The sequence below is a fragment of the Eptatretus burgeri genome, chromosome 11 (assembly GCF_056783735.1).
Source record: "Eptatretus burgeri isolate ZD-2024b chromosome 11, Ebu_testis_v1, whole genome shotgun sequence".
Taxonomy (NCBI): domain Eukaryota; kingdom Metazoa; phylum Chordata; class Myxini; order Myxiniformes; family Myxinidae; genus Eptatretus; species Eptatretus burgeri.
Genome location: NC_140971.1, coordinates 76,440,225 through 76,463,889, shown reverse-complemented (window position 1 = coordinate 76,463,889; position 23,665 = coordinate 76,440,225). Strand labels below are relative to the sequence as shown.

Genomic DNA, 23,665 nt, shown 5'->3' with positions numbered 1-23,665 from the left:
GTGTAACTGTCTGACTCCTCTATAACTCCAAAACCATGAACCCAGCAGCCCCATACTTTGTTAGTCTCCTCAGGCAACTCCAAGGTAGTGCATGGATGAAAACTGGGTGTTTGAGTTTATTAAAAGACCCCGTTTGAAGATCATTCACAACCTTATTTAATTATCCTTTATCAAGGCGGTGTTATCCTTGGTCACCTCGCTGTCCCTTGCTGGGGTCTTAATTCGCCATTTGTTGGGCCTGCTCAGCAATACCTTGACTTGGAACAAGTAGCAATGGTTTCTTGATGATAAACTTGGAACAGGCCTCTCGGATGAAACAAACTGCTCAAGTAAATAACAAGAACAGTGTTATTTTATATTTTCAGTCAATACCTTGTGTGTCTGCCCTTTGCCTTCTTAAGTGCTATCACTCTTTTATCCGTGGTTCCTGTATATGACTGAAGCACGACTCTTGCAGGAATATTGTGCCAAATATCCTGTAGTACATTCCACAGTTCTGTAAGGTTGGTTGCGTTCCTCTTTTTCTTCTCTGTTTCCAGGAAATCTCATCGGGCCTCAATGGAACTCATATCCAGACGCTGGGGTGGCCTTTGTAACACTTGGAGCACACCAGTTATAATCTTATTCTCCAAATACTGTTTTACGATATTGGAAGTGTGTTTAGGATCATCATCTTGTTGGAAAATGAATCATCTTTCCGATTCAACGATTTCCATTAGGAATTGCAGTGCAACATTCTTTTCTTGTACCTCTCTTTTGTTAATATTCCATTGCTTTTGACAGGCTGACGGGATGGCTTAGAGGTACGCACATTCGCATCTAAGCTGTCTCGCCTGGGTTAGAATCCCAACCCAGCTATAAACTGTCATCCCAGTGTTTCACATGCAGGGTGTAATTCATCAATGTGTGTGCCATCCCTCTGATGGATGCAAAATGGGGTTCTGCCTGCCAGCATTCTTTGATTGACATTAAAGATCCTATGGTGTCCTTTGTGAAGAGTAGGGGGAGCTATCACCAGCATCCTGGGACAATTCCTGCCATAACCTATAGAGGGCATTGCATTAGCAACACAACTGCACACTTAGCCAATGATGCTACCCCACAGCCTTGTGCTGCATATGAACGTAGAATAATTGATTTTAACAAGTTTTTGTACTCCAACAGCTAAGATGTAACCCCACACAGTCACAGAGCCTCCCTCATGTTTAACAGTGTGCTGTAAAAATGTTATAATGTTCTCCAGGTCTTCGGCGTACGAAGTGGCATTTCTTAGATCCAAAAAGTTCAAACTTAAATTCATCAGATCATAGTACCCGATTCCATTCTTCACTCACCCAATATTGGTGTTGTCTTGGAAATTTCAGTCTATTCACCTTATGATGTCATCTCAACAGTGGTTTCTTTGCTGAAACTCTGCCATGGAGACCTGCTGCAACCAGTCTTCTGTGCACAGTGCTGGACAAGATGTTTATGTTCAGACCTGCTCTCATTTCATTTGTCAGCTGCTTACTTGATTTTTTTCTATCGTTTAAACTGGGGAACTTCATATGCTCGTCTTGCCTTGAAGAGGTTCTTCTGGGTCTTCCTGGCCTTTTCCTTCCTTGTACCGACACAGTTTATTTGAGATGTTACAAAATGTACATCACACCATTGAAGGAGATCTTCATCGTTTCTGCTATTTTCTTCATGGTGTGCCTTTCTTCTCACAGAGTTTGGATCTTCACACTCTGTTCTGTTGAAAGTTACTTATTTGGTGCCATTCTGAACCCACTCAGAGACTTTAAACCAAAGTAACAAGCTGATGAAAACTAATTTTACATATTCACCAATTTGCAACTTGTACTGAGGTTTCTTGTTCTTCGCATTAATGTAACTACTATTGATTACTTCAATAATTTATTATTATTATTTACTGTACAAAAATTCACAAACTGTTTCCTTCAAATTTTATTTGTGGTAAGTGGATGTCACAGTTACCTTAAAGTATATCTCTATTATAATACCAAGCTTGCACACTAAAAACTCGGCTCGCCGTCACGCGATCCCTATGAAGTTGCTGTGGCACTTAGCGGACATGCCGACAATGTTTGGGAAGTCTTGGCGTTCCATAGTACCACTTGCATTTTGCACAATGCGTATTTTTTGTCATTCCCCGTGTACGGTCTGTCGTCTGCTACCAGCTATGTTGTACTGCTATCCCGTGAATGTGCACCGGTATTGCTAATAAAATTTATTTTATATACTTTAAGGCAACTGTGGTATTAAATTGAATTTTACAGTGGGAGCCCGAAGTGTCAAAAAAAAAATTTTGAGAAATTTTATAATCACAGCTTGATCCATTCATCCATTGGGACCACACTCTGGCAAGAGCATTGGTGCTGCCAAAGCAGTCTCCTTGGCTTTTGGGCACAATCCTGGACAGGTCACCACTTCAACATAGGATACCAGCAAGCTGGCACTCATTTTGCCAACCTCAGAAGGATGACACACAGAGTCATCCCCACCTGGTATTAATTAAACAGTTAAGTGGGATTTGAACTCACGATCCAAGGATCCAAAACCCACCACCCTACTCGTTAAGCCGACACCAACCATTATACAGCGAGATGATGTAAAGGTTTGTAAAAGTGATTGTGAAGGTAAAATCAATTGCTTTTAAAAATGATGTCCATGTGTTAACGTTTACAATTGCTTGTAAAAGTGATGACGTCACCAACCGACGTTGGGCCGATGTTGGCCCGCCTGACAAAATCACGTCGGCCAAATATCGGGGCTGATGTTGGCCCGTTTGCCCAAAGTCAGTGTGTGAGGTGTGTTATCAAACATTCAGCACTTTCCTATATTATAAGGGCTGCTGAGGTCAGGTCAGGTATGGGAGCATGCGCCGGAGCAGCGCTTCACTGCGTCCACTTCCCGCCATTACACCAGGGGCTTCCGTCTGGCCATCCCCCAGGCAGATGTCTGGTCCATCCCCATCTCCTTGAGAAGCCAATCAATCTGCTGCAATCACGAGGTACGCAGTTGGGCCATTGAACTCCTCCACTTATGAGGCTCCCTCACTGAGAGAATCTGGTAATCAGGATAAACATTGGGAAAATGAGCCACATGTCCATTGTGCTGATGCTCACAAACTATACAGGTAACAAATCTCATCTGAGTCTCTCTCAGCAACCACTTGTTGGACATAAAGTCTGACCAGCGAGAGCCAAGGATTCTCTGAAGAGACCTGGTACCAAAGGAATTAAGTCTCCATCTCAGATCCATGGTCAGAGTCCAAGTCTCACATCCGTAGAGCAAGACTGGAAGCACCAAAGACTTCAAGACTTGAACTTTCGTCCTCCTGCATCAGTACTAACCGCACCACACCCCATGATACAGTGAATCCATGACTCCCCAGGCCAAACCCAGACATCTATTGAACTGTGGCTCACAACATGTGCAGACATGAATGTCACTGCCACGGTAAGTGAATCTCACTGTGAACTCAACATCATCACCACAAACAGGTACAGACAAGATATCAGCACACAAGATGTCATTGAAAAACCTGGATTTTAGTTTTGACCCAGGAAACCTGTAATCCCAGCAGCTCTGACTCCTCATTCAGTGACTCGAGGGCCCCAATAAGGATATCCACCATCTCTGCAAAGACTGTATCATCTGCAAAATTGAGGTCAGAGGTCATGACATTCTCAAATGATACACTACAACTTGATCTCTCTAACATCCTCCATGGAATCCAGTCCATACAATCACTGAAAAGCTTGGTGGCCAGTACGCACCCCTGATGAATTCCAGTAGCAACTGGAAATAATTCGGAGATGGAACCACCACACTTCACAGCACTCTCAGTACCAGATTATAGTTCAGAAATCAGATTGATCAGTTTTATTGGCACCCCGCAAAGATCGAGAATCCTACAGAGGGCATCCCAATTCACTGAATCAAACATTTTGTGGAGATCAACATAGGCTGTGTCAGCCCCTGCCAAAACTCCCATCTGCATTTTGTGGGAACCTGAAGAGCAAGGATACGGTCAATCATTGACCTCTGTTGTAAAGACCGACTACTCTGGGTGCTGTTGCTCAAGCAGATGGTGGCAATCTCTATCAAATAATTATCCGAGCAAAGACCTTGCCCGGCACTGAAAGCAGCATCACCCCTCGGTAGCTGTTGCAGTCCTGGCGATCACCTGTCCCTTTTCAGAGAGGGACAACAAGGTCCATCTTCCAGTCAGTTGGGATGATGCCTGTGTTCCAAACATCACAGAACTGCATGCAACATCATGAGTACAGCATTTCCACCAACCTAGAGAAGTTCAGCATGGATGCTACAGATCCCAGGAGCTTTACTCCCTTTCAACTGGTTCAGCACAGTCTGTATTTCCACAAACAAAGGTGGTTCACAGTGGATTGGACAGTTTGCGAAAGGGATAGTTACACCCCTGACATCCAACTCAACAGCTGATGGGTGAGCATGGTACAGCCGCTCAAAGTAACCGGCCCAGCGGGCCTTCACTTCAGACTACCCTGTCAAGATCCCACCACCCTCCACTCTAACTGCAGTACACTGAGGTATGTGCTTGGAGGAATGCAATGCATTAATTCCCCTATAAGCAGGATGAGAATCTCTTGACCACAGGTGATGCTCTACCCCTTCACAGATTCCTCGTACATAGGCCTCCTTGTCCGCACTCAGTGCACTTATAGTATTATGCCTCAACTCCCTGAACAGCTCAGCTTTGCCATTAAGCCTGGCTCTATGACTCTGGTCAATGGTAACCAGTGTAGCTTTGGAGACAACGTTCTTATTCGCCTGACAGTGGATTCCAAGACATCCACCGGCAACATCAAGGATGGTAATCTTGAAGGCACTCCACAACTCTTCAAGATTCCCCAAAGCACCCAGAACCCACAAATCCCCCACTCAACCTGTTTGCAAACTACTCAACGACCCTCTCAACCTTGCACTTCCCAACATCCACCCCAGGCTGGGATGGTACCATTCTCCTGAATTTACTCTGCACCTTCAGAGTTGCTTCAACAAACCTTTTGCCAGTACTGGGGAATTGAGCATTCTGGTGGACCCTGAAGTTCCAAATCATCATCCAGCACCCATCAACGAGCACATGGTCAATCTCTGCTTTGCCACGCCACTGGCGTTGAAATACCAAGTCTAGTGATGAGCCTGTGTATGCTGAAACCATGAACCAGAAACTCTAAGTCTACAAATTCTTGCAAAGTTAAGGAACTTAGTGCTATTCTGGTTCACAGTTCCAAACCCATGGGGACCAACACATGTCTCATAACCATCCCTATCAGTTCCATTTGATGCGTTGAAATCCCCCAAGACGAGAAGATTATCTCTCCTGGGGCACCGATCAATCATAGACTCGAGCACGGCATAGATTTCCTCCTTCATAGTGAGGTCACTCACCTCAGTCAGAGCATATACAGAGACCAGGGAAACGACACCCAAGGAGTGACGAATCCTCAGTCTCATAATTCGCTCATTGACCGGTGTTACCTCAATTATCATGGGAGTCAGCTTATTCAACACAGCTACAGCAACTCCTTGGGTATGGTAACCATCAAATTGACCAGCCCAGTAGTAAGTGTAACCACCTGCCATTATCTCACCACGATCTGGTCTCTGAACCTTGGAGAGTGCTGCAATACCGATGACAGCAGAGACAGGTGGTCATCCTCTCTTAGGGATAGGACATTCCAGGTTAACCCGAGGAGATCGCCGTCTGGTGGACAACACTGCAACACCCTCCCGATACACTCCACTGCAATGGCTTTTCCTCATATCATCAAAGAGTGGGGGTCCCAAAGGCTTTGCCCCAATCCAGTCATCTGATGAGCTGCCCTACAATGGCCAGCTGCATAGGTGGTACTCCCACAGAGTGGGTTTTCATTTGTCTTTGCATTTTTTATGTGTTTTGTGGAATGAAGTGTTTTTCGGTGGCCAGAGTGCATATCTTGTCACCAACCTCCGAGAAAGACCTACCCAACTTCAAGAGGATGGCTGCAGACATAGTTGGTCACCAGATATGGATGACCATTGCCTCACAAGGAGCTTCCCCACCATTTGACAGGTTTTTGCTTTTAATCCGGCTAGTTGTCCATATCGATCCACCCTCCTTACCAGGAAGCCTCATGGGGGAGACAGTTTAGTTGCTGACAACCCGACCGTGAAACAGGTTATTGCAGGTTTACATGTAATTCAGGGCTGCTGCACACCATTAATGTGTTCTCTACCCCCACCAGGCGCATCGTGGTACACTATCAGTGAATCGCTGAGAGCCATAGACTAGACTGAGTTGTGAGGGAATCGGTGAAAACTGAAAATGGGGATGGGGGGGGATGAGGAATGAGGGAACTCTCGTGAGATTGGGGAATGAACATGGACGAGATATATATACATATACATACATATATATACATGTATATACACACCAGGGTCGGTGGTGTAATTGATAGAATGTCAACTCTGAGTCTGGGAAGTTTGTGCTTCAATCCACAGCCAAGTCAGACCAAAGACGTTTTTAAAATGGTACATGCTGCTTCCTTGCTAGATGCTCAACATTTAAAAGTATAGAGCATGGATAAAAAATGCTGGGAAGGCAATGGCAAACTACCCAAGTATAACCCTGATCAGGAAACTGCTTCAGTGGCCGCAACACTCTGCAAAGTGGATGGTGCAGTACATCAAAATCAAATATATATATATATATATATATATATATATATATATATATATATATATATATATATATATATATATATATATATATATATATATATCTACGATGAAGGCCAGGAAGCCCGAAACAAGTATCCATGGATATTTACTCTCTGGGGTGGACTTGTCTTTTCATTTGAAATTGCCCACTATACCTTCATGCAGAGAGATTTCTGGTGAAGACATTCAGGATACTGAACATCTAACCAGGATTGAGGTGGTGATACCCAGTGAAGGGGGAATGGGACATATTTCACCACCTTTCCAGCAGGAGCATCTTTCCCTGCTTTACTATCTACTTATCACTATAATCCTGCTTGGGGTTGATGAAATATCAGTTCATGTATTTATTTTGTATGAATAACAGTGATGAAATTTAACAAATGTAAATACCCTCTGTGAACACACCTTGAAATGATAGTTTGATGATTCTCCACATTTCACTCCAAACCCCTTAAGCAATTACTAAGGCAGAATGGTGGTATATACGTTCAATCAGTATGGTGGTCTGATTTGACAGTCTATCATTTGACAGGCCACATGTAGTAAAAGCAAACGATATATCCCATGGCCCCCAATGCGAAAGGAAATGACATCAAATTTGACATCCCCACAGGGTATTTCTACTCGAAATCTAAGTGGAGCGCATTATTGTCTTTGCTTTCTTGCCTACCTCTTTAAAATTAATGAGTTGCTGTTTATTTTTGCAAATTTTTTTTTTTTCTCAAGAAAGCATGTAATGTCACGTTTCGGTTCTGTCTGTCAAGTTTCACTTACACGTCTCATTTATCTCACATATACCAGTCTCGTTTGCCTCTGGTTTCTTCTTTTGGTCTGTACTGTTGTCCTCTCATTGCTTTAGGGAATTTTTTTCCCCATTTTAAGGCTCAAAGATTCAGCCCTAGCCGATGTGATAATCGGCTGCTATCTCAACATGAACATGGACACTTATCATGGTCATTTTCAAATCAAGGAACCGCTCATGTTTTGCACGTACATCATTAAAAGGTGGCTTATAATCTCACACCCATGCTTCAAAATACCGAAAATATATCAGTAGGGAGTATTAACATGTTTCTGGACTATCCTTTGTGTTAGCAGTCAACGGTGCTCAGGTACAAACTGAGACCAAAGCCAAAAGTCAATAACTTTCACGGGTGCGCGAACACGAGTCTTAATAGGTCCCCTTAACCACACTGTAAGTTGACACACAGGGTATAAGAAATGGGGTATTGGCAAAATGGCTGGCTAATCCTACTTCTGCATTCCACTACCAGGTGTGCTCAGGTCATGATTGTATTCCACAGCTATAGGTAACCTTATGACCTGAAGGCGAGAATTTAGCAACAACTAGATTGCATGCCCCATGACTGCTTCAGTGATTGACCCCTTACGGTGACAGGGACCTTTCAGTTGTTCTGGTCCGTTGGACAAGAGCTAGGCTCAGCACAGTGGGGAAGGAGACCGTCGATGAGGGCAGAAGGTTGGGAAAGGGGATCGTAGAGAGAGGAGAAATCGCAAGGCAAGGATGGATTTTAACCTACGACCTCCATCTTTCCATTCCAATGCTCAAGCTTTGGGTTTGGCCTGGACTCCAGGGCAGATCAGAGTAAGGCCGCAGTCCTCGGGAATGCATCCCTTGCTTATGTGTGGCGGCGGGGGAGGTCTTCTGGGGTTAAAGGGTAGACACCCTGGAGACCACCGTAATGCGTTTCCTGCCTCAACCCATTAAACCGCGCTAGCTTGAAATTCTCAGCATGAAATGAGGTTTGGCAGACAAAAGCTTTCATGCCAATCATTGGAAGATAGTGTTGCGGACTGTAATCCAAGTATTCCTCTTGGTTGTGCTGATATCCCAAGATCAGGCTCCATGGTTGAGCAAGATATGACGAGTGTTCGTATGGTTATCTGGAGATACAATACTCCAAGATAGACCTAAGTTTGTTTTTTTTTGTATACGCAAGATATAGGATTATAATAATAATAAACAAGGAGATATATGCCTTGTTGTACTTGTTTGACTTTTCTTGGACTGTCATGACGAACTCGTTTGTTGAACCTTTTGAATGCCCCACATAAGAAGCCTGCTGGTGTATTTAAACATAAGTTCTTTGAATTCTCAAAATCTTTATTAATGAATTCAGTTTATATTTTCTCGACTCACATCAATCCTTGTGAGAAATGTTCCCAGAACACTGACCACGACAGGCCTTGGTGCGAGGGATCGAGATCACATTGCTAATGTTTGCCTTTCTCTCGGCACCCGGAATGTTCCCACATGTTTCTCTACTCGACAGGCAGGCATTTGCAACCGGCTTGCTGGTCTGCCTGCACTAGGTCAAGGTCTACGCCTTTCTAGCATTGGGCTAAAGCAGGGAACCGGTTGGGGGCAACGTTATCAAACGTTACTTTCATGTTTCGACGGCTGAACCTTTCTGGCATATGGAGGTTGAGGTGATATGGCGATTTGGAAATGGTGTATGGAGGATGAGGTGACACCACTGTGTGGCTCAAGCTACATGTCCTCTGCACAACCATCGGGTTTGGTGAATGAAATGAGCAAGGCAATGGCAACTTTTATCAGACCTTTCTTGGACGATATATACTGTTGATGTGTCTTCAAAGTCTGCTGTGCTGGCCTAAGTGGAGTGTACTGAATGATCCAGTATTTCCATATGAAACTCATCCCTTACCAAAATGCCTTCTAGTAAAGTATCCTCAAACAGGACTCATGTTGGATATTATACACAATGCTACATTAAAAAGGAAACTATCATTTGTCCTCGTATGGCATTCTTTCCTATTTTTTTCATTTTGATGCAGCATACTCTTTACAGAGTTTTGGTGCTGCTGAAGCATTTTATTGGCAAGTGTTATACTGTGTAGTTTGCCTTTCTAATTCAGGAAGAAATATACAAAAATCGATTGCCTCACCAGCATCGATTGTCCATGCTCTATCCTTTAAATGCTGAGCGTTAAGAAAGGAAGCAGCACGTACCATTTTTAAAGTCTTTGCTATGATTCGGCTGGGGTTTAAACCATTGAACTCTGAACTCAGACTCAGAGTGGATGCTCTCATGCCGCCGAGTCTGGCACTTTCCTATATAGGATTCCTCTATTTTGGTAAGAGAGCTGATGAGAGGGCATTTACTGCCACGTAAGTGTACAGTGCTAAACATCTAGTTCTACATCTGCACAAACTTTTCCTGTCATCCTAAGTGATATTATCATGCAATTTTACATATGATCCGTCAAAACGAGCTGGGTGTTCAATGTAAAGCAGCTCAATAACTTCACTAAGTGATTTGGTGAGTTAAATAGGATATGTTCTGCAGATATGTTGTTTACCCAATGTGGAATCATCACTTGGAGCCTACATGGCAGATGAAGAACCCAAAGCAATGATCATGACTTGTGGTTTTCAAGAGCTAATCGTTACGACATTCCACACAAAGCTAAATGCTGACTGGCCAAGTGTAACCTGCAAATTGAAATCAAAAATCAAAACTCACTGACCAAGTTCCATTCATCATAAAACCCTCAAATTATATCAAAACTCGCTGACGTAGAAAAGTAAAACCCACGAGCCTTTTATATCTCACCCACTGAGGCCTCGTGGTATAAGGACACATCGGATTGGTTGGCCTCAAAGGGCTATGCCCTTTGAGGAGGCACAATCATTTAAATCTATCATTTCATCCTCGAGTCTGCAAATTGTGTTATGGGTAATTAAAAAAACGACAGACTGTAAAGAGAAAGAAAGGCATACCCTAGTCAAAAAAGGAGTTAAATAGGAAATAAAAACAAGAAAGAAAGGAAAAAAAAATTACAAAAATTTTTTTTCCAGATGAAAAAATATTTTTTAGATTGTGTTTTGCAACAAAAAAAGAAAAAATTGGAGAAAAAATATTTTAAATAGCGAGTTTTTGAACAAACAAAAAAGGAGAATTTTTTTTAAACAAAAATAGCCAGTTTTGGATCAAAAATAAATAGAAAAAAAATAAATAAAAACATTTTAAATTGCCAGTTTCAAACAAAACCAAAAAAGCGGAAATAAATATGAGAAAAATATTTTAACTCGGCAGTTTTTGAACAAAACAAATCGGGGAAAAATAGCAACAATTTGGTGTAAAACAACAAAGTATGGAAACAATGGTGATAAAATAGCAACATAATTTTGAAAAAAACAAGTCGGGAAAAATAGTGAAAAAAAAAGCACTGCAACCACTGAAGTCTCCAAAATAGTATAAAAAAACTAGGAAAGGAAACCTGTCTTTTTGCTATTTCTAGGGGAAAACAATCGTTTTTAAAGACCACTGAAATTCCAAAATAGCCTAAAAATAGCCAAAGAATAGGGAAAAATATGTTTTTACTTGTTGCAAATCGACTGTGGCATACATTTATGTCAGAATATGTTGGTATTAATACCAGTGGAATGAGGTCTACCAAAGTAAGTTGTTTGACATTGGAATTGTTGGTGTTGAACAGCCAGGTCAAATGGTAATATAAGAGATGTTGTTATGTCAGAGAAGAGAAACTCTCCCTCCCCAATTTGAGTTCCCTTCCTTCCCCTCCCCCACCTTTATTTTGCCTCCGCTTCCTCCCCTCCCCCACTTGAGCTTTCCCTCTCCCCATTTAGGAGGTACTTTGGTCTCCCTCCACTTGGACCCTTCTCTCCCTTTTCCTTTCTTTTTGGCTGCTTCTCCCCCATTAAGTTATTCCTCCCCTTACTTTGGCTACCCTCCCTCCATGAGGCTCCTCCTCCTCCCATTTAGGCCACTCCTCCCCCCCATCTCCCCCTATATAATCTAGACCATCATTCCAAATAATGAAACTTGGGACCTATACAAATGTCCTATACTGTGTGGACATGCAGGGAGCTTGAGAGCCGTCTTGCAACACTGGGTGCGAGGCAGCAGGCTGATGTGCAGGCCTTGCGGCAACAGCAAGCCACATTGGGCCGGTTGCTTTCCCGGCAAGATGCGCTGATAAGGCAGCTGCAACGCCAACTCACACTTGCTACCGGAAACACGTCGCAGCTTCAGCAGCAGCAGCAGGAATTGGCTGAGGGTGTCCGCGCCCTGCTCGCGGCTCTCCCTCATGCTGCCCAGCAAGGTTTGCAAACACAGGGCATTGATGGCATAATTTATTTGCCTTTATATAACATGCACTACGTAAACTGCCAATTTCCTTAGATGTCAGAGAGACAATCCTAGCAATTTATTTCCCGTTATGTGGTGAACGTTCAAAATGTTGTCTGAACGATATGTGGCATCATGCATTAGGCTATGGCGTTCTTAGGCATCATGAGACAGAAAGACAATGGTGGATGATAACAAAGAGAACTGATGCAGCGTAAAAGGCAAAGAATAGTCTGGAAATGAGCTTAAACTACCACTTAAGACATGGGAGTGGTATGTCAACAAGCTCAAGTTTTGAAAGGGCACCTGGAGTTTACCTGACTCGTATTATTTATGAAATGGATGGCTTGACGATCTGTCAATGTGGCCTTTTACAGTAAACCATCGTCCAATGCAGGTCTTCACAACGCAGATTCGTCTACATGCATGGAAATATATGCAACACATATTTCCCAAATGCACATAAACTTGATTACACATGGGTTTGAATGTGGGGCTGTGACCAGGTCATGTGCAGAGGTGATGTCTCCTGCCATCTTCAACCACCCGTGCTGTTTTAAGTTTGCATAATACCACAGTCAAGTGAGCTAGTGCCCAGGAGACGTTATTTAGCCGCATACTGTTTTCTTAAATGCAGTATTGTACCGAAACATCAAGCCTCTCCAAGTGGTAGTGGAGGGAAGATATCCCATAAGGTTATTGCATGAGCAGAGAAAATTGTGATTTCAGATAAATTGCATGGTGGGATGATTGGAGTGTCGGTCCGTCATTAGTATCATGTGAACGAGTCCACCATACACTATTTCATTCATTCACGTGAGGATAAGATCCGCGCGAGTTTGAAAGCTTCCACTGGTGTCTCAAGTTCCAAGGAGAAATCCGCTCTTTGAAAAGCTGGCGAGATTATTGAGTGTGGGTTTCAGTGATCTCGTGAACAACAAGGGCTCAGTAGTTGAAGGCATGGCCATACGAGAGAAAATGCATAACCTGTACGAACATGTAATCACCAGTGAAGGTTTCAGGAAGTGCTTGCTAATGATCACCCGGCCTCAAACAATGAACCTCCCAACCCACAAAATTAACCCCCTCCCACAAATGTGTGTGTGTATATATATATATATATATATATATATATATATATATATATATGTATATATATTTATGTATATATGTATATATATATATATTTATGTATATATATATATATTTATGTATATATATTGTTGCGGTCTTCGCGCCCGCCGGCGTGCGACGGCCACGTAACTCGAATCGCGGCACGTCGCCCACCGGACGGACAATCCAGTCGTGACCCTCTCGGACTAACGCCGGGAACCAGTCACGGGTGGACCTTTCGGTCTCACCGCGATCGAGCCAATCAGCCCCCGCGTGGGATAGGGTTGCTCGCCAAATTCGAACTACCTAAGTACCCACGCGGAGGGTAGACCGGGCGATCGCACCTCGCCGCAGGTCGACTTCGGACACGGGCCACTTAAGCGACCCGTTCCGTACTATCAGAATAACCGAGCGGTGTTATCGTCGACCTCGACGGTTCGATTAATTATCGGGCGTACTCAGCCCACTACCAACCCTTTACGTGAAGCAAGATGGGGATTCAATGGAGGAAAAGACGAAGCGAAGCGGGAGAACAGTTCAACAATAAAGCACATTTATTCGCGGCACACGGGAAGCACACAAATACAATTCCACCAAATGCACACAAAAAAAGAAAACACACTTCCATTTACACAAAAAGCAAACATAAAAGTGAAAACACAGTGCAGAGCTAATACCGACTACCGAGCACACGGCAACACTTATACAATTCTACTTCACAGACGGCGCCGACAACACATACCCAAAACCAAGGAAAAGAAATACCCTCAAGAATGAGGTAGGCCTGGGGCCGAGACCGGGTCGGGCCTACCCGTCTGGTGATGAGACGCGGAGCGGCGATGGCCCCGCAACCCGCGGGCCTCGTGGACAGTGCCTGGCAGGGGGTGGGAACGGGGCCCCTTGGTCGCACTATCTCAGCGCGGGGGGAAACAGGAGGGGGTTGCTGATGCTCGGGGTATAGAGGATCTTTATTATATGCGACGAGCGTCTCCACCTCGGCCAGGTCGCGCTGCCGGCCTCCCTCGGGCGCGCAGCTCCTTGCACGACGCGAGCACCCCCTCGTCCGCCCTCGCCGCCTCTCCACAGCTCCGTCCCCTCCGTTCCGACTCCAACGCACACGACGAGCAGCTCCACCGCCCGCGAAGTCTTGACTCTCTGTCCGTTCTTGTTTGCGACTCCTCGTTCTCGTTCTGCTGACTCTCTCCTTACTGACTCTCTCGTTCCGACTTTTACGACTCCTTTGACTGACGAACACCGTCCTTTTATCCCCCCGTAACTTCGCCTTTGACCCCCTTCCTTTGACCTTTCAACTCGCTCCCCATTGGCCCGAGAAAAAGTGGGCGTGAAGGCTTTTTGATCCACAAATTTGCATATATCGATCGCCCTGGGGCGGGCCAATCGCCCCTCGCTCACCGATTGGACGGCAAAAAGTGGGCGTGTGTCGTTTTGGATCCGTTTTTGAAGCAGAAAATCCGTGATTTTGTACACGCTGTTCAACGTGCGCCCTACACGAGTCCAGCATCGGTGCCCATGAGTGGCGCGAGATGACGGTGATGCGATGGTGGCGAGTTGCGACGGTAAAGGTCATGGCGGTTGTGGTGAAGCGGCGTTGTGGTTGGTGGTTGTTGTTGTGGTTGTGATGGTGGCGATTGGTCCAAAATAAAGATAGTAAAAGAAAAACGGCTATCCTGAAGAGTCGCAGCACGTATAAATGACATGTATTCCCACTAGACAACGGGTTTGGGCCTAACTACACATGCACTTACCGAGATACCTCACCTAAGGGACCTGAATGGTGGTTTGCGAATCTGGTAACCACAACACTACCCCCTTCCCTTTTTACAGACTCGTCCCGAGTCGTCAAATTTTCGTGTGCCATCATGTGTAGTTTTCCCCTAGTACATTTTACCTACGGATCCCTGAGTGCGACATTCATGGTATTCGTGTCCCCAAAATAAATAACCTGAGGGCTGCGTAACTATCTAAACAAACTCACTCATACGGACGACTTAAATAAAATTGCCGGCGCTAAGACAGACATGCCGGGGGGCGCACTCATATGTACAGTACATCTTAACCTTAACTTACAAATCTTACACTAAACCATGGCCCAGGATCATTGAACTCTGCAAAAGAAAGCAGTTAGCAGGGAGCCAGGCTGCCCACATGCAGTCTCTGACTCAAACAATGCAGGTGACAGGGAACGTGGCTGGCTGCTCACACGCAGTCCAAGGCCTTCCTTTTTGAACTGAACTCAGTGAACCACAACGGTGCTTGGGCTGCACAACGCAGTCTCCGTGCCAGCTCAAGTGGCACACGCAATGAGCACAACGAATGGATGCATGAACACAAACACGGTGCACGGGCCGCCACTGCAGGCCCGTGTTGTAGCTGCCAACAGGGCAGTTCTTGCAGCTTGCAAACTGTTGCTTTCAGATCCTGGCGCACATGGAAATGAACAGGGGGGCAAAGCAAAAATTGAACGGGGCTTGTGAACATGGGCAGTGGGCATGGCATGGCAAAGGTGAGCAGGCAAACACAGCCCGCAGAAGAAGGCCGCTGCAGGCAAACACAGCCGGCAGACAAACTGGCCGGCACAGGCCTCGAAGAAAAACAGCCAGCAGCTGAACTGGCCGGCACAGGCCTTGCAGCACACAGCTGCCGATGATCCAGCCGGCACAGGCCTCGCAGCAAAACAACAGCTGCCGATGAAGTTGGCCGGCACAGGCCTTGAAGAAAAACAGCCAGCCGGCAGATGAAGTGGGCCGGCACAGGCCTTGCAGCAACACAGCCAGCAGATGAAGCTGGCCAGCTTTTGCCGTTCAGTGGAGGTTGGTGGAGGGAGTGCGGTGGTGCTGGCCACTTGGAAGGCGGGCTCGGACCTACCTTCCTGTCTCCCTCCCACCTATCGCCTTTGCCTGTCACTGTACATACCCACTCCCTTAATTTGTCAAACCCCAATTTAGCCCCAACTTATTTTTTTTGTTGTTTTTATTTTTACTTACCCACTATAAATCGTCCCCTAACCCCCTTTATCGTCCTTGTTCGGCTAACCTATTCTGTCACCTAGCCTACTCCCAACCCCTACGTTCCCTTCCCAGAGGGGAATAAGGGAGAGCTAACGTCCTGTGTCGAGGCCCAACGAAGCCTCAGAATGGCCTCCCCAGAGTTCGGCGATCTTACCCAAAGTGGGTCCAGCGGCCCACAACGAGAGCGAGGGGATGGATGGTGCGGAGGGGTACATCTCCTAATCTACCCTAACCATTTAACTGTTAAACTACCCCGGGGCTTTCAACAAGCGCCTCTCGCTTAAACTATTGGTTCTATCAACCCAGATTCCCGTCGCCTGTGTTGGTGTCCTCACAATTTCGGGCCTCACCCCCCAATTTTCTCTCCGTGCCCTCACACGGTCTCCTGGCTGGGACACGTGGCTCCCTTTGGCAGGCACGACCATCTGCCGAATCTCCCGCTATGGCACCCCCGGGCACTACACTGCCTCCGAGCCTACCAGCTCCCTAACACCGGGGAGTGCCCCCCATGGCACCTCCCCTGAAACGCACACGTGGCAGGCCGGCCTCCCGGGCCCCTTTCCGAGGGTCACCCGTGCCCACTGCACTGCCCACGCGGCTAATGGCGCCCCGGGCCCCCGCACCAAGCAGGCGCACCCGTGCCCACTACTCTATCCCGGCCCCCCATGGGCCCTTGGCCTACAAGCCTGGTGCCCGGGGTACCCACTCAGCGATACTCACCTTTCGCAGCCACGCTCCCAAGCCCGTCAACAGGGCTCCTGCACCCCTCCAAATGGGTCTCGAGCCTACTTTCCCACCAACAACAAAACGACCTCCATTTTTCAATTTAACTAACCCAGCTAACTCACTCTACACTGACCCCGGGGTCCCTTGGGCGGGAGTCACTCCTCCCCCCAATCACTCATCGCACCATGCATTCCCCATTCACTCCATACACACAGACCCGCTGGCCTCACTCACAAAGCACATGCCTCCACCTCATAACTCACCAACAACTCTTCATCACACACACCACCGAACTCTGCCATCCTCCTAACTACCTCCCCTAACTAACTCGTGCTCCCACGTCGTCCCTTTAACTAGTCGCACGTTCCTTTTAACCTACGTAGCTAAACTACGTCCCCTCTACACATTCACCAGTCTGTCACGGTCTCCTAACTCAAAAATTCATTTTATTTCCCAACCTAAATCTGGCTACAATCCCTCTAACTAATCCATTCCACGGACTCCATGAGGACTTACCCCTGCCCCATGAAGTCGGTCTAGCTAAGCTAACCCTTCCCCCTAACTAGTTTTCATCCTGTGCCCCGGTAAGGGGGTCTTCCACCCCTTGCCCAGGAATCCTGTACACCCGAAAGTGAGGCTTGCTTTTTTTTTTTTTTCCATGCGCAGCACCTGCGCGGCAACTCAGAGCTCGCGCACTTTGCACCTGCCCGTGACGTCATGCAGCTGCACGTGTTCCTCGTCCCTCCTTGGACGGTACCATCCGGCAGAGATACCCCTCCTGCCGGATTCCAACCCCACGTGCAGCCATGACGTCACCGTGCGCATAAAAAAAAAACAAGCCCCATGTCTCGAGGGGTTTCCCACGCGAACACATGTGCTTTGCCCGTTGGAGCTTAACACACACGATCGCGTGGAGAACCCGTCCGGTCCAAATCCATTTACCTGCCTAAACTTTGTCCGTCCGCGGGATCGGCAAATCCACCGCGTGCGTTTCCGGACCGGGACTTCACTCTCGCAAGCGAGCACGTGGCGGTCTCGTGCGTTGCACAGCACGAACCGCGTGCTCACTGCTGGGTGAACCCGGCACGGTCCTCGAAACAACTACAGCCGCTACTCGGCTTTCTCTCCTCTGTCGCCGTCTCCGTCGCCATTCCACACACGCATACCTGCGTGTCACGACGCACACAGTCCACACCATCACATTCACACGGGGAGACGCGGCTGCGTGCTCCCGCATGCCAACCGACATCTCCCTCTCATACCGCTCTCTCACACACACGGTCTCCCTGGCACACAGCGACCTTGCACACGGCCGTTCACTCACGCGTGCCTCACTACTCTCACAAACAATACTACTTACACACGCGGGGGCACTCACCCGCGGTTCCTCACTCATACACCGTGCCTCACTCACACACGCGGGGGAACTCACCCGCGGTGCCTCACTCACACTCCGTGCCTCACTCACACACGCGGGAGCACTCACCGGCGGTGCCTCATCCACACTCCGTGCCTCACTCACACACGCGGGGGAACTCACGCGCGGTGCCTCACTCATACAGGCCGTTTCACTCACACCCACGGCCTCTTCCACACACACGGGGGCACTCACCCGCGGTTCCTCACTCATACACCGTGCCTCACTCACACACGCGAGGGCACTCACCCGCGGTGCCTCATTCACACACACGGCGACACTCACATACGGTGCCTCATCCACACACGGCGTGCTGGGAAGCACGCACTCCGGCACCATCGCCACCACACCACTCACACACGGGGTCGCTTCCACACACGGTGCCGCACTCACACCTTGCACCACACACACAGGGACAACCACACTGGGGATTCGAGTCCCCACAAGGGTCTCCGGGGCCTCTATACCCCCCAAGCTCTCCGTGCACCCGTCCACAGCACCCGTCCCCTCAACCTCGCAAAACACGACCGAACTCACCTGGTCGTGACTCGCCTTAAGGGGGCATACTCCCTCCCCTCGTTCCTGGAGGAGGCCATCCCGCTGCTCGCACCGGGTCCCTACACGCTCCGCGAGCTCACCCCCATTGTCCTCCACTACCTCCGTGTGTGCGTGCGCGTCACTTACCCCGTCTTCATCGTGTAGTCTTCCCTCTATCGTTCCCATCTCCCGTGTCTCTGCCAACTCTTCACCCTTTACCTCCCTTGTCTCAACTATTATTTCTGTTGTCGTCACCTCGTGTCTCGTCTCACACGTTTTGGTCTCCCCATTTAATTTTTCCCTTTCGGTCATCGTCACGACCCTCGCCCAACACGTTCCACGAATTATTTTTTCACCCGCCTCCACCGCGGGCCTGTCAGCCGTTGCACCCCCTTCCAGCTCGTTTGCTCCCACACGTGGAGTCGCCATTCCTATCTCCCTGGTCACGGCCTTCATGCCCGCCTGCAGGCATCGGCCCATGTTCTGCGTCTCACCCCGCAGCTCTTTCATTTCTTCCCTCATTTGCTGTGTATTCGCATCCATCGTCGTTTTCACTTCATTTGTATTTGTATCCATCTTTTCATCCATTTTTTGTGTATTCGCATCCATCTTTTCATCCATTTTTTGTGTATTCGCATCCATCTTTTCGTTCATGCCTTTCATTTCGTTCTTCATATTCGCATCCATTTTTTCGATCATTTTCGCATTCATCTTTTCGTTCATTGCCGCCAGCATGGCGCATAGCTGGGCCATGTTGGATGCACTCAGCTGAGCCGTTTCGGCAAGGGTTGGGGAAGGGTCTTGGTGGAGAGGGGGGGGGAAGGTGTCATACACCGCGGCCGCTGCCGCACCCACCTCGGGCCCTGGGTTCAGTTGGGCGAGTCCGTGTTCCTGCACAATCAACATTTCCTGCTCGGGGATTCCATCCTGGACCATGGATTCTACACATTCTACATCCATTTCTAATACCCCCGGCTCCCGCTCGCCTTGAGACGCCATCTTGCTTCTCGTGAAGGGTTAATTTGTTCGCTCGTAATTTGGAGGGAATCGGGGGTCGCTTCTCTCACCCCTGGACCGATTCCCGTGAATTTAGCCGGAGACAGGACAGCCCGTTTTCCTGTTCTCCGATACCAGTGCCGCGAGGAGGGCGATGAATTTGTATCCCACTCCTGACACCAGTGTTGCGGTCTTCGCGCCCGCCGGCGTGCGACGGCCACGTAACTCGAATCGCGGCACGTCGCCCACCGGACGGACAATCCAGTCGTGACCCTCTCGGACTAACGCCGGGAACCAGTCACGGGTGGACCTTTCGGTCTCACCGCGATCGAGCCAATCAGCCCCCGCGTGGGATAGGGTTGCTCGCCAAATTCGAACTACCCAAGTACCCACGCGGAGGGTAGACCGGGCGATCGCACCTCGCCGCAGGTCGACTTCGGACACGGGCCACTTAAGCGACCCGTTCCGTACTATCAGAATAACCGAGCGGTGTTATCGTCGACCTCGACGGTTCGATTAATTATCGGGCGTACTCAGCCCACTACCAACCCTTTACGTGAAGCAAGATGGGGATTCAATGGAGGAAAAGACGAAGCGAAGCGGGAGAACAGTTCAACAATAAAGCACATTTATTCGCGGCACACGGGAAGCACACAAATACAATTCCACCAAATGCACACAAAAAAGAAAACACACTTCCATTTACACAAAAAGCAAACATAAAAGTGAAAACACAGTGCAGAGCTAATACCGACTACCGAGCACACGGCAACACTTATACAATTCTACTTCACAGACGGCGCCGACAACACATACCCAAAACCAAGGAAAAGAAATACCCTCAAGAATGAGGTAGGCCTGGGGCCGAGACCGGGTCGGGCCTACCCGTCTGGTGATGAGACGCGGAGCGGCGATGGCCCCGCAACCCGCGGGCCTCGTGGACAGTGCCTGGCAGGGGGTGGGAACGGGGCCCCCTTGGTCGCACTATCTCAGCGCGGGGGAAACAGGAGGGGGTTGCTGATGCTCGGGGTATAGAGGATCTTTATTATATGCGACGAGCGTCTCCACCTCGGCCAGGTCGCGCTGCCGGCCTCCCTCGGGCGCGCAGCTCCTTGCACGACGCGAGCACCCCCTCGTCCGCCCTCGCCGCCTCTCCACAGCTCCGTCCCCTCCGTTCCGACTCCAACGCACACGACGAGCAGCTCCACCGCCCGCGAAGTCTTGACTCTCTGTCCGTTCTTGTTTGCGACTCCTCGTTCTCGTTCTGCTGACTCTCTCCTTACTGACTCTCTCGTTCCGACTTTTACGACTCCTTTGACTGACGAACACCGTCCTTTTATCCCCCGTAACTTCGCCTTTGACCCCCTCCCTTTGACCTTTCAACTCGCTCCCCATTGGCCCGAGAAAAAGTGGGCGTGAAGGCTTTTGATCCACAAATTTGCATATATCGATCGCCCTGGGGCGGGGCCAATTCGCCCCTCGCTCACCGATTGGACGGCAAAAAGTGGGCGTGTGTCGTTTTGGATCCGTTTTTGAAGCAGAAAATCCGTGATTTTGTACACGCTGTTCAACGTGCGCCCTACACGAGTCCAGCATCGGTGCCCATGAGTGGCGCGAGATGACGGTGATGCGATGGTGGCGAGTTGCGACGGTAAAGGTCATGGCGGTTGTGGTGAAGCGGCGTTGTGGTTGGTGGTTGTTGTTGTGGTTGTGATGGTGGCGATTGGTCCAAAATAAAGATAGTAAAAGAAAAACGGCTATCCTGAAGAGTCGCAGCACGTATAAATGACATGTATTCCCACTAGACAACGGGTTTGGGCCTAACTACACATGCACTTACCGAGATACCTCACCTAAGGGACCTGAATGGTGGTTTGCGAATCTGGTAACCACAACAATATTTATGTATATATATATATATTTATGTATATATATATATATATATATATATATATATATATATATATATATATATATATATATATATATATATTTATGTATATATATATATATATATATATATATATATATATATATATATATATATATTTATGTATATATATATATTTATGTATATATATATATATATTTATGTATATATATATATATTTATGTATATATATATATATATATTTATGTATATATATTTATGTATATATATATTTATGTATATATATTTATGTATATATATATATATATATATATATATTTATGTATATATATTTATGTATATATATATATATATATATTTATATATATATATATATATATATTTATGTATATATATATATATATATATATATATATATATTTATGTATATATATATATATATTTATGTATATATATATATATATATTTATGTATATATATTTATGTATATATATATATTTATGTATATATATATATATATATATATATATATATATATATGTATATATATGTATATATATATATATATTTATGTATATATATATGTATATATATGTATATATATATATATATTTATGTATATATATATATATATATATATATATATATATATTTATATATATATATATATGTATATATATATATATATGTATATATATATATATATATATTTATATATATATATATATATATATGTATATATATATATATATATACATATATATATATATATTATATGTTTAAAGTCTGGGTCTGGGGAGCATGCCTGTGTAAGGTCTGGGGAGCGTGCTGGCCACTTGTTCAGACCGCAGTGGCTGATCCACTTTCTGAGAATGTTTTCATCAAGCCATTGACGACCATAACGTCCATAATGAGGTGGAGCTCCATCATGCTGGAAATAACAGTCCTGATCTTGTACCCTGGGCCAAAAGAAGATTTGCAGCATAATATTCAGGTAAATTTCTGCAGTGACAGATCCCTCAAAGAAAAAGGGTCCAATTATCCCTAATGGAGATATGGCTGCCCAAACTGTCACTCCAGGTAAATTTACCTCCTTCTCAACTGTCACTTTTGGGTTATTCGCAGCCCAGTAGACACAATTGTGTCTGTTAATTGTGCCATTAAGCTCAATTTGGTGCAAATTCAGTAACTTTCCAAACTCGCAGCAATAACCTGCAAAACAAAATCAAAAATAAATAAATTACGAAAATTAATAATCTGCAAGACAATTATTAACAACATGACTTCCCAGAAAGAATCTGACAGCCGAAAAAACAGAAATCGGGCGCTACTTTTGACTCACCCTGTATATATCTCTATCTATATGTAAATGTATATATATATGTATATATATATATATATGTATATATATATATATATATGTATATATATATATATATATATATATATGTGTCTATATGTATGGATATATATATATATATATATATATATATATATATATATATATATATATGTCTATATGCATATATATATATATATGCATATATATATATGCATATATATATATATATATATATATATATATATATATGCAGTAGGTAGGTCCTTGCTGAACATCGTCCCGGTTAACATTGTTTCGTTATTTAGTTGCCGATCTGCAGGATATTCCAAAAATACTTGGACAACTTTGGTTGTTAATATATTTAGTTGCACAAATGATTCAATACCCTTTGTTTTATAAGATACAGAAAGTCATAGAGTTTTCTTTATTTTCAGGTCTGATTATTTAGTGTGAAAAAAATAATGGCGACTCGACAGGAGAAAGCTCAGTGCATCGAATGGTTCATCGAGATGAGATCTGACAAAAGTTCAGCGTAATTTCCATACAAGGTATGGAAGGAATCCGCCATCGTGGACGAGTATCAGAGAGTGGTACAAGAGGTTTAAGGAGAATAGAAGTTGTAAGAAACAGAAAAGTACTGGTCGACCAAGCACAAGTGCAGCAGATGTTGAATGAGTGCGTGAATCATTTCAGCAAAGTCCCAGAAAATCAATCCGACGTGCATCC

The 23,665-nt window shown here is 45.9% G+C and overlaps 1 protein-coding gene across 3 annotated transcripts in view; it reads left to right on the top strand.

The window, feature by feature from the left end:
* LOC147017419 (angiopoietin-2-like) overlaps positions 1–23,665 on the top strand; it is a 280,361-nt gene that overhangs the window by 201,665 nt on the left and 55,031 nt on the right. For all 3 annotated transcript variants that reach the window (XM_085847066.1, XM_085847065.1, XM_085847064.1), the window contains one exon: positions 11,624–11,862. In XM_085847066.1, the coding sequence (XP_085703192.1) occupies positions 11,624–11,862 (239 nt within the window). The remainder of the gene's footprint in view (positions 1–11,623; positions 11,863–23,665) is intronic.